The sequence below is a fragment of the Poeciliopsis prolifica genome, unplaced genomic scaffold (assembly GCF_027474105.1).
Source record: "Poeciliopsis prolifica strain line A6 unplaced genomic scaffold, Auburn_PproV2 SCAFFOLD022, whole genome shotgun sequence".
Classification (NCBI taxonomy): domain Eukaryota; kingdom Metazoa; phylum Chordata; class Actinopteri; order Cyprinodontiformes; family Poeciliidae; genus Poeciliopsis; species Poeciliopsis prolifica.
Window position 1 is genome coordinate 8,328,980 of NW_026562397.1, and position 12,209 is coordinate 8,341,188.

The 12,209-nt window shown below is 37.8% G+C and overlaps 1 protein-coding gene across 1 annotated transcript; it reads left to right on the forward strand.

The window, feature by feature from the left end:
* The first annotated feature begins 309 nt into the window (after positions 1-309).
* Positions 310-9,023, forward strand: LOC129369771 (usherin-like). Its single transcript, XM_055045390.1, has 9 exons — positions 310-337; positions 443-475; positions 1,365-1,395; positions 2,815-2,918; positions 3,435-3,569; positions 4,012-4,179; positions 4,956-5,001; positions 5,454-5,505; positions 6,331-9,023. The coding sequence occupies exons 1-9, from the start codon at positions 310-312 to the stop codon at positions 6,490-6,492; spliced, it is 759 nt and encodes a 252-aa protein (XP_054901365.1). The 3' UTR covers positions 6,493-9,023.
* The last annotated feature ends 3,186 nt before the right edge of the window (positions 9,024-12,209 follow it).

Genomic DNA, 12,209 nt, shown 5'->3' on the forward strand with positions numbered 1-12,209 from the left:
AAATGTAAAAGTAACGAGAAAGAGAAATGTGGAAAAAATGTAGATTGTCCTTAAAAATGATGATTTTAAAAGCCCTACCAAATTAATTAATAAAAGAAACGAATGAAAAACACTAGATGAACTCACTTAAAGCTGAATCCCCCACCCTCCTCCCAGATCCAACACCTTTGTAATCGTGGGATTGGGTTACCAGGCACTGCTTATAAATGGCATATATCATTGGAGGTGGGACTTCTCACGGGAACCTATTAAAGGCTCCTTAAGATCCTGATCTCATCAGTCATCATTATCAGGTCAGATGCGGTAAAGATGATTTCTGTGAACAGACTCAGACTGGGTAAGACTTTTTTTGGGGCTGTGGGGTCACCGCTGCTGCGCACTTTGCACAAACGGGCGAGAAAATGTGGAGTGACATTATTGTGGCTGTTTTGTCCCCTGGCAGTACTCCTGGTGTGTGGTTTCTTCACTTTTTGGGGTGAGTATATATTTATATTGAGCTTATTTTCTATGATGAGAAACTTCTGACCTAATTTTTTTTTTAACTGGATATCTGACGGTGTCTGTGCATGCAAGCAGAATTGACAGTAGATTTTAGAAACGTGTGACTGTGGGATGCCCGGAGTCTGAACCTCTATTCCATCACATCAAATAGAGTAAATTGCTCCCTTGGCCGGCTTGTTCTTTGGGAGGCGCGCACGGCAGGAGCTCAAGCGGCGCGTCTCGCAGACTGACGCGAGTCCAATTCGCGCCTCTGCAGGAGCCACTTATTTAGGCGCGTCAGAGGCAAAACGGGAGGGACAACATGCACTTTAGCCTGTGATCATTTAATGGAAATACTCTTGGCTGTGCTGCTGGAGGAGCTTTGCGCTCCTGTTCTGTTGGAGCCGCCGCTCTCGGAGAAGAGATGGAGAGGCGATCGGGACGGAGACGCAGGTTGATTTGCAAATCGTGTGCGTGCCAGCTTTGTAGAAGGTGACCCCCGCTGCGTACTGTTCGCGCTTCGAAAAGGATCCAAGGCGCAGAAATTGAAAAAAAAAAACAAAAAACAAACAAACATACTGAGATTCACTTCGGAGGTTTATTTGGAAACCGAATTGCTTTCTGATCGGTTCCCCGTGTGTGTCTGAGCCGAGGGACAGTTTGTGTTGCCTGTGATCAGTAAACTGCAGCACAATGGCGATCTTTTGACTTGACGCGTTCTTGGAAATTCCCCCCTCCCAAAAAAATAAATAAATAAATAAATAAAAAATAAAAAATGTAATAAGTGCGCAACTTCACGTTTGCAGTATGTTGTATTGTTTGAAGTTATGCAGCTCGAAAGCCATTTAGACTATAAGTTCACCTGAACCATTTGCTTCCTGCAGATCCTGTGAAAACACGGACGCATGAGAAAGGGTGAGTTAATTTCTTATCAATTTGTTTAGTTTTCAAAAATAAATTGACATTACAAAAGCATGACATTTGCATAGGGATATGTACAGTTGATAGAACCCTTGGTACAACTGGTACCATTTAGTTTAGAATGTTTTAAATAATGAAATCAAACAAATATTCCAAGTACCCCCGAGATAACAGAACATCAATGGGGAAGAACTGAATTAGTAATTAGGTAACCATGAAGTGAAACGGAAGGAGCCACTGGAGAAAAATGAGGAACACGAACTATATTTAGTAAGGAATTAGTGGAGAGTGCCAAACAGCCCAGAGGGACCAATCTGGAGTGCATAGTGCACAGCAAATGCAAAACCTCTCCGTACAAAGCGGGAGTTCAGAGTCAGCCGACATGGCAGCATGGGCGAGAACAATGAAGATAGTTTGTGGACTGCCTTGAACAGAGAGAAAAAAAGAGAAAGCATTTCTGACATCCTCCAGATTTTCTGTATTTTCTTGGCAGTCTTTTTTTTTTCCAATCCCCCTTTGTATTTCTGTCTCCTCGCTTTCTGACTGGCTACATGCCACATTCAACATTTTCATTCATCCTTGGGGCAACACAACACAATCCAACGTGTGGAATATCCCTGATTTTAGATCTGAGTGGTCCCGACATCGTTCTGAGTGGATCAGAGCCCCCTTAAAGCAGCAGTGCATAACATTTACAAAATATGTGGTTAATGAATATATTGTGATAGTATGATATGAGACAGATAATCTGAGAAAAACCGATGATGGCAGCTAATGTTAACCGGAGGATAAATGTTTTTCTGGGAACAATTAGCACATTTAGAAGCGAATACACAAGGATGATTGACAGTGCTTTTCACAAGTTATATGTCTGGTACTATACCGCAACAACATGGTGACAGTTTAACAAATATCTGAAATGAATAAAAAATTAAATAAATGCTAATTATAGAAGTTACGTACTGTTGTTTTATAACTCTGTTGTGAAACAGCAGAGTTACATCTTAAGGTTATTTTTACAGCCATCTCTATAATTGGGACATCATTGGAAGGGGAAAATTAGAACAAAAGTCAGTGTAAAAATCTTTCCCTGTGATCATAACAAGTAAGTAAGTAAATGTTATTTACTTTTGCCTTTACAGTTGTATGATACACATTTTAATGGCTAATTTTCAGAACTGCTTATTCATAGCTATCGCAGAATGGAGGTGCTCTTTGTGACCTATAATTGTTACCCTCAGTGCTAATTGTGCCAAACTGTTTTTATCCAAGCCCATCAAAGAGCCCATTGTTTAAAACACCAACTGAAATCATACATTTTTCACCAACTTCACAATTTTTATTGAAATGTCCGTAACATTGGCTACGAAACAATCAGTTGTAACATTTGTTACTCTTATTTATGTTTTGCAGATCAACAACCACGGGATGGGGGTTTCCTTTACAGCTCGTCTGTGGAGGGAAACCTTATAATCCTCAAAAAGACACTTGCTGTAAACCCCATGAAAATGGAAAAGGTAATGATTTCACGTGAGACCATAAAAGTCCGAAACATGAGAGCTCTTCAATTAAGTCTTTCCAGTTGACAATGATGCTAAACCACAAAAAATCTTGATATAAGCTTGATAATGAAAATGACCTGTGCAGATATTTTACATGGTTTCCTCAAAAATTAAGTTTAAAATTGAGATAAAATGGGGGCCAGCTTCTTTTCCTTGCCCTCTTGTCCCCTTTATGAAAACCATCCCCTGGGAAGTGTTTTTGAAAAACTTTGGGATAGGATTGTGAGGTTTTAGAATGTCATTGCTTCCTTCTGTGCTAAAAAAACAAAAAACAAAAAATGCGTTACGATATGTAAACATAGGCGCTTCGATCCAATCATGAAGACAAGTTATACACTTTCGAAAGGAGAAATTGTAAAGTCAACATAGCCAGACTAAATACTAACAAAGGTTTCCCAAGAGGATTCTTTAGGACAGTTTATTCTTTTATCGTTGTGTGAGTACATTTTCATTGAACCTTTGGTGTTTCAGGTAACCTGACAAAAGGCCTTAGTGAAAGGATGTCTCAATGCTGTGGAGAGGTGGCGTACAACCCACTTAATGAAATATGCTGTAACCGAACTGTGAAACCCAAACCTTCACATGATGCCAAATGCTGTGGTGAAGGTACGTAGTAAAGTTAGAGGTATTGCAAAGTTTTTCACACTCAGAAAACATTCCACTTGGCCATATGTACATACCACTACATAGAGATTTTGTAGTTGAACTGGGTTAAAGTTCAGGTAAAATTTGTGGGGTGATGGTGGTAGGAGTCTGTCCTGTGATTGGAGGGTTGCCAGTTCGAACCCTGTCTCCTTGCGTCCTTGGGTAAGACACTTCACCCACCTTGCCTGCTGGTGGTGGTCAGAGGGCCTAGTACATGACTGCCTCGTCTTTGTCAGTGGGCAGCTGTGGCTACCATCCAGTAGCTTTCCATCACTAGCGTGAGAATGTGTGTGTGAATTGGATGAATGACTGAATGTAGTGTGAAGCGTTTTGTATCCCTCTGGTCTATTCAGATACAGGTCATTTACCAATGAAGTGTTTCACGGATTTATCTTTTCAACAGTGCCTTATGATAAAAAGAAGAACATCTGCTGCACTGGCAAAGTGCTGGAGAACCGTTCTCCTGACCATCTGTGCTGCTACGGGAAACTGTTTGACTCTTCTATTGAGAATTGTTGCCAGTTTGTGTTTCCTCGGATTCAGCTGAAAATCAATAATTCCAACGTCTGTGGTAAGTGACTAGGCCCTGTCTCCACTTTCCTTTCTTTCATTTTATTTTTTTTTAATTTGTAAAAAAGATTATTCTTGATTTTGCCTGATGGTAGGCAAGAAACCTTAGGTATGCATTTCAAGTTTGCAACTTCAAACCCAGTCTCATCTTGTAGCTAGCCGGAGTGCTAACTGGCTCCTCATGTGGACACTTGGACACCAACTGTCCATGAGGACAGTTGGTCCACGAGCAACTGTTGAGCAAGTGAATACGCACTTGCAGAGTAGCATGCAACTGCAAAACTATGTCCCAGAGGAACAAGACAAAACTTTTCAGTTCCCATTTAGTATTGACATAAGATCACAACATTTATGTAAATTAATTAACACAAATAACAGAAAAGTAAAATCACATTAAACATGGGCATAATACGTGTCAGTGAAAAAAAATAGCATTTTTAAAATTGACTACATTCCTCAAAGTTGAACTGCTGTGGCTCCATTAGAATAGATGACAAATACACTCTGACCTCTAAGTGAAAATTATTTGGATTTAGTTTTATTCTATTTAAAGGTAATTTTAATCTTCTTCCTTACAAAAGGCTGCAAGAGAAAAAAAAAATCTATTGCTCCACAACAGCAGGCAATTAGTGCTTGCAGGACTGTTTATGTTGGAATCATTTTTAATAGGCCAACACTGAAAATGTACATTTATGCTGATAATTATTAAAACACAAAGTGAAATGATATTTGTTTTACGTCAAGTAATTGCAAATGTACTTATGTTTACTTTTACAGAGAAAAACTTAACATGTGATCCCACATTTTCTGGAAATAATCACTGGTATGAAATAACATTTTGTCACCTTGTCTAGTAAATATACCAAACGCTAATGCATGACATTCACATTTGTCTATGTTCATATTTTGCCTTTAATTTTTTTACATTTCTGTTTTGTCCATCCTACATGCATTCTTGTTCTCTCTGCTCTTTTTTTTTTTTTTAAATAAGGACTGTTTTGACAATAAAAGTAACCAAAACAGTTTTGATGAATTTTTAATATGCATTAAGTCAATAACTATTTCACAATGCATTATTTCAGATACATTTGTCAGCAAATGAAATTCTTTATCTACTTTCCCAATAGACTGCCACACAGTTTGAATTGCTTCTGTAAGATAGAAAGTGAAGGCGTTACATATCAACAATAAAAATTAAAAATACATGTTGCCATTTGGTTTTGTAGTATTTTTCTCCATTTGATACTAATTCTTTTTTTTTTTCCCCAACTCCAGTAAGAACTTCAGTGCTGACAACCAAACCAATGAGATCAACAAATCAGACGAGGTAAAGTTTAAAAGGATCATTCTGACATTGAAATTTCACTACCCTTTGTGTTTGTAGATCCAGCGCAGGTCAAAGTAGAGTTAAAGCTTTTTCAATCCACATTCCCATTTCCTGGCTGACTGCTATTCATTCATTATGTCCTTTTGGTGAATTTTATCAACATTTTTATAGAGGAGCGGGGAAATGTCAGCTTTCTAAGATACATGAGAAATACAGTAAATCTGAGCAAACTTAGGCGTCTCCACTCAGCTCACTGAGTGTGTGTTTGACTGCTGAGGCAAATCAAAATGTCTTCAGAAAAGCCAAACAAGTAGGTGGCATAATCCAAGAAGACAGGACCAGACCTATATCAGCGAGGCGGTTGTAAACAAAACCAAATGCTGATGACTACACCGAAGTGCAGCGCCTGATTCAATAAATCATTTGTTGCTGAAATGAATATATTACATAAATGTATTATGTTTTTACAGAACAAAAACATAATACAACAGCCAACACACGTAACATCCTATCAATTGCCATTATCAAAATGTACATCAAGTAAATTGATCGAAGTTCCAGTTATTACGAAACAAAGCAGATGAGTTTTCAGACATAATTTAGCATGGAAACAGACAATTTATAAACTAACAACACTATTTTAAAGTCCATCCTATGGCACACATGGAGCTGGTGGCTCCAGCTACCTGGTTTTAGTGAGAATGCGAGCAGCAGCGTTTTGGATCAGCTGTCTTGTATGGAGCTCTTTGAAGACACTGGTGCAGTAATAAATTTAACTTTATATTTCTGTTTGTGTTTTTTCTTTCATGAAAATGCTTCATCCAGCAGGTTTGTGAGGACGGGAATGAAAAGGAGGTGTACCATAAGAAGGAAGGTTTTGAATGCTGTGGTCACTACTATTTCAACCATACCCTCTGGTCTTGCGAGAAAAGAAAACTGCATGGGAAAATCCAAAATGACACTAATTTGTTGTTTCAACCCGACTAGTTTCTGCATTTTTATGAGATTTATGTAGTGGATTTTTTTTTTTGTGTGCAGTCTAAACATCAGTGAGAGAATACTCAAGTAAGTATTAGGAAGATCTTTCCTTTTAATCACCAAAAGCAAAGTCTTGTGTATATTCCTCTTTTTTTAATTTAATTGGCTATTCTGGATGTCACGGCTCTGAACAGCTGTGCCCTAAAATTGAGTGAAGAGAAAAATGGCTGCTGCCGTACTTCAACATCCTGATATCATAAGAACACCTATTCCATATGCTTCACAAATTAAGCTGTGTAAAATATGCACTTGTTTAATGATGTATTGACTGACTAACCACAATGTCACTTCTCCAGTCCACTGTATGTATTCTCAGTAGGTTGCCAGTGGCTGGTCTGACATGCTTGTTGTTACTGTATTACGTCTCATTTTTGCTGTGGTAAACCAGTGTGATCACAACTTAGCTAAGAACCAGTCTGTCTTTCCACATTCAAAGAACCAGTTCTACATCATGCCTTTAAACTATACTCAATATTTTTGTCTCAGGATTGCGGTAGAGGGCGATAGCTTATAGGACCCAAATGACTGTTCTTGTCTCTGATCCATGTAGACAGCCCAGTTATGATTGCGGTTTTAACAGTCAGTGGTTTTGAACACACTTTACAATGCGAGCTGGATCTTTACGACGGTCTCATTGTGAACTGGGAGTGGGTTGATGGTGCTGTTTTTGCAAGTCAGAATACAGTGGGATTTGTTATGTGATTTGGTGCTAACTGCTTTCAGGAATACAACAACATAACTATATTCAAAGACAAGAATATGTTTACAAATAAATATTTATAGCACTAGTGGTGCCACTGTTTATCCAGGCACACAATGTTAGAAGTGCTTATGGAAAACCGAATCGCCTCGGCAATAAGCGCCAAGCCGTATTAGCAACTTCAGGGCTGTTTTTGTTGCTTTTTCAGGCTGGGACTCAGGAAATGTTTGCATATAAACAAAATGAATCAACAGTAACTCCGCCTAGTTCAAATAAAAACTCTGACATTTGTTGGGAAATTAAATAATCAATGTTAAATAGACTCATCTTTTTAAGAGAATATTTGAGCTCAGCTGTACAAATGACTCTTCAAACAACTTAAATTAAAAAATTCTTGACCTGACTTGTCATTATTTAATGAGTTTTTGTCCAATTTGAGGCACTTTAAAATGTAAAATAACTAAAAAGCAACACTTACTCCTTATAACATCACTGCCTTTACCTTTTGAACACATTTCTTTCTTTCCTCTGTGTCAGCTGTGAATTGGTGCCACAAAGAGTCGACTCTTTGAGTGGTGTAAACAGACTTGGCCACAAGCAAAGATTAGCACAAAAAATTTATTCATGGGTTAAAAAAACAAAGTGAGCAAATACAGTCTATACGTACAATCTATAGGATTTATAGAGCTTTTAACTTTAGCAATAACATTTGTTGCTGCATTTATACAATGCATGCAACTTCTTAATTACTGTACACATTATACTATATTAACTGGAAAGTTTCTCTGTTTTTACTATATCAAAATTCTGATGTGATTTTTTTTAAAACCGAAATTACTGCCACTAAATATGTAGAAATGTAATCTCATCTGCACGCCATATTTATCTTAAAGGGGGGGGAAATATTATCGAAAATTGACTTTTTTGAGCTTTACGTCATGTACATCAGAACCGAGTGCCGTCCTCGACAACAAAGCTCAGTGTTTAAGCTTCTGAGCTTCCATGTTACAGAGCAGCAGCTCGTCTAAACTCCTTCAGACTAGCCAGACGGGCATAATCCAAGAAGTGTGTGCTCTGCTCTTTCAAATGCAGAGTTACGAGTGGAACTGTGCATTCGACTCTCCCAAAAGCCAAGAGTGTCAGAAAGAGTAAGAGTTGTTAAAGAGACAGATTGCATTTTGAAATCATAATATATTTTTACAATGTTGCTGTCTACAATGGTTAAAATGAAGCTCGATCAGTGAAAAAAAGCTATCCCATCATTTCGCCATATATTTTCTCCTTGTCTTGGGGGGAGATCCATTGTCATAGCAGGGTCTGCATAGGCTGCTGGATTTTTTTTTCCTGCAGATTTTTGCCCAGGGAACTATTGCTCATGTTTATGACAAAAGCTACACTGTTTATATATAAGCTTAATAGATGTCATATAATGTGGCCTTTGATAATATATATACGTTTACATATATATTTATGTCTAACAAGTTCAGACATAAACATTGTAATCCCATATTGTTAATGCATCAGTTGTCGAAAAAAATAAACATAGATTTTTGTGACTTATGCTTCTTTCTAACAACTTCGATCAGTTCTTATGAATGTGAATTCTGTACTGTAACATGTGCAGTAGTTATGGAAAACATGGTGACTCTGAACCTTTCCTTTTTACTGCATGTATTTGAATGAGTTTTTTTAAATAAAAAATATACTCAATGTTTATTCACAATGTTTTTTTTTTATCAATACACTGTATGTTTGCATTGACTGGTGTCTTTCAAATAAAGATTTTGGCCATTCGCAGTTGACTGGGTTGGTTCTCAATAGAATGATTTATGATGGAGTTGAGGTTTTGGGTAACTTGACAGCCTAAAATATCTATTGTATTGATGGGTCGGCTTTTATCGGTTCTACAGTTCTTGCAAAAATATTACACACCCGTTGATCCTCAGTGTAGTTTAATGTGTGCAGTGCACAGCTGGACAACCGTATATCTTTGACAGAGTCAAACCCAGAAGCAGAAGAACTGGAGCCTCCTGCGTCACCATGCTGGAACTTTGAAAAAGAGACAACAATTAACAAAATAGATGGATCATTTCATTTAAAGCTGAGGAGCTAACACCATAGATGTTTTTTGGAACCTCATTTATTTACACCACAGAACTCTGCCATTGCAAAACAATTGTGTGGACTTTTTCTGACCATTTAATCTGCCTTTTGTTAGTAACTTTAAAAAAAAAAAAAAGGCCTCATTGCAAGGCAATGTTGACCAAAGCTAATCAAGTTTTGATTAGTTTATTGGTATAAACTAAAATGTAAGTGATATGTTTAAGAGGCCCTGAAAGCGGAAACGACAGGCTAATAATAAGCCGTTCATTTTCTGCAGAGCTGCAGCGTTTATGGTTTTTAGAGAAGCTGGCTGACACAAGTCTCTGTGTTTTTCATACAGCTGTAACCAGGCTTTTCAACCTGATCCTTTAAATCTAAAGAAACCAACATATGAAAGGTTCACTAATGCACTTGTATTTACTTCATTAAGTCTCCTGATGAGCAGTGAAAGTACACACGCCCTTTGTTTGGTGTTAAACACAGGTCTCACTCTCTGCTTCTCTGTGGTAGCCCTGAAGTGAAAACCACTTCAACAAATACAACTACAAGTTGAAAAACACAAGAACATACGCAAAACCACAGTGACATTATCCACTTGTGTGAATTGCTGAGTTATTTGTGTGAGTTGTTGAGTTTGTATAGCAGAACTTTTTTGACATGTCCACAAAATAAGAGGGAGTTTATGTTAATAACTGGTGTTACATGTGTTGGACCGAAACATAGACATTTTGGAAACTGGTCCTCCAAGAGCAAAGACTCTTGATACTCTTAGAGGACTAATGTCTCAGCCAGATCTAGAGAAACTCATTCATACGTTTATCTTTAGTCGCATTGATTATTGCAACAGCGTCTTCACAGGCCTGTCCAACAAATCAATCAAACAGCTGCAGCTGATCCAGAAGCTGCTGCTCGTGTTCTCACTAGAACCAGGAAGATAGAGACATAACTCCAGGTTTAAAGTCCCTCCACTGGCTCCCTGTAGCTCAAAGAATAGATTTTAAAATACTGTTGTTAGTTTATAAATCACTGAACGGTTTAGCACCACAATACATCAAAGATCTGCTGTTGTTGTATCAACCTTCCAGACCTCTCAGGTCTTCTGGTTCTGGTCTGCTCTGCATCCCCAGAACCAGAACCAAAAGAGGAGAAGCAACTTTCAGCATCTATGCACCAAAAATTTGGAACAAACTTCCAGAAAACTGTAAAAGAGCGGAAACCCTGACTTCCTTCAAATCTCAAGTAAAAACGCACCTGTTTAGAGTTGTATTTGAAATGCAATATGTATGTAATTTTTTTATTTTTTTTTCCTGTTGTGGGCAACGGGGCCCGGCGAATACCCGTGGTTAAACAGACGGCGGAGTCCGGCGGTAACAGGCGCTTAAATTCCGTGTCAAAGGGAAGGGGGAAGAAAGAGGGGAAGAAGGGGGAAGAAAAAAAAAACTTGGTATTTTATTCTATATTGCATGCCTTTGTGTTTTGTGTTTATGATGTAAAGCACTTTGAAATGCCTTGTAGCTGAAATGTGCTATACAAATAAAATTTGATTGATTGATTGATTGATTGATCATATTCAAATCATAAAATGATCGTCTGCAGACCATCAGACAGATATGACTTGATATGTGTCTGATATCAAGCTACCAGAAAACTTGTGCTTTCTGTGAGCACAGAAAGCTTGTGAGCCACTCATCTCATCCTGACTGTAAGCAAGACAAAGGACCTGACTGGATCGTAGGAGAAGCAGAAATCACAGAAGAGAGAGGAAATGGAAATTGTCAAAAAATGAGAATAAATTCTTATAAATAACAGACTAGACTATAGACACAATATTGATAGTCTTTACAAGAAAGGAGAGAGCCAATTGAATTTCCTCTGGAGGTATGATTATATTATGATGACGTTAAGAATTTTTACTTTGTGCTATGACTTAAATAAAAATAAATAAATTTGACTTTGCAGTTTCATGCCTTGAAATTCTTAAAGAGGCAGAGCGTGACAGCACGCCATCATAACAATGCCACTCCATTATGCCATTTACAACCATCCTGAGCTTGGATTTACACTTCATGCATCTTCACATCAAATTTGCAAAGAAAACTACGACATTAGCTGACAATTTAAAAAGAACATACATCTTACTTATTTTTGCACTGAGAAGATCTGGCAACGTTTCAAAGGAGGATATTGTGAAAAGAAGCAAGATATATAAAAAACAGTGTTACAAAAATAATTAGTTAAATCAACCAATCAGTCTAGATTGATCAAATGACACTAAGCATACACCCAGAGCTAAATATAAACACTAACCTGAAGTCATTTGTTTTGAATGATCTAAGGAATTTTTTGATGTCAATGATGTCAGCTGCAGAAACTTTCCGGCATCCCCCATAACTAAATTTGGTAATTTCCTAAACTTGAAAAAGTATGCCTTTGTTTTTGTTTGAAAGGAACAAGCATTTATTGGTGGTTTGGAGTCATGCGGCATGCAAGTGATGACATCGAATGTGGAAAGGATGTTGAAAAATGCTTCAGCGATTTCCAGTTATGTGAGATTAAGTCAAAGTTCAACAAGTGACGCCCCATAATTGCAGAGTGGATCACCGAGGTTTTTCTCTGGGGATTAGAAAACATTTTGAACTGACTTCACCAAAATGGTGTCATATAATTATGAAGTGTCCATGAAACTAAATCACAGGAAATTAATGAGAACCAAGAAAAGTATGGCACGAGTGCAAAACATGCCCAGACAAGATCAGTCACCTATTAACAGGAGACTATTGAGCAGAGAACAAGCCACGAGGCAACATTTATACTTTTAAACGTCACAAAAGTTTCAAAGTTCACTTTGTGGAGCAGAATTAGT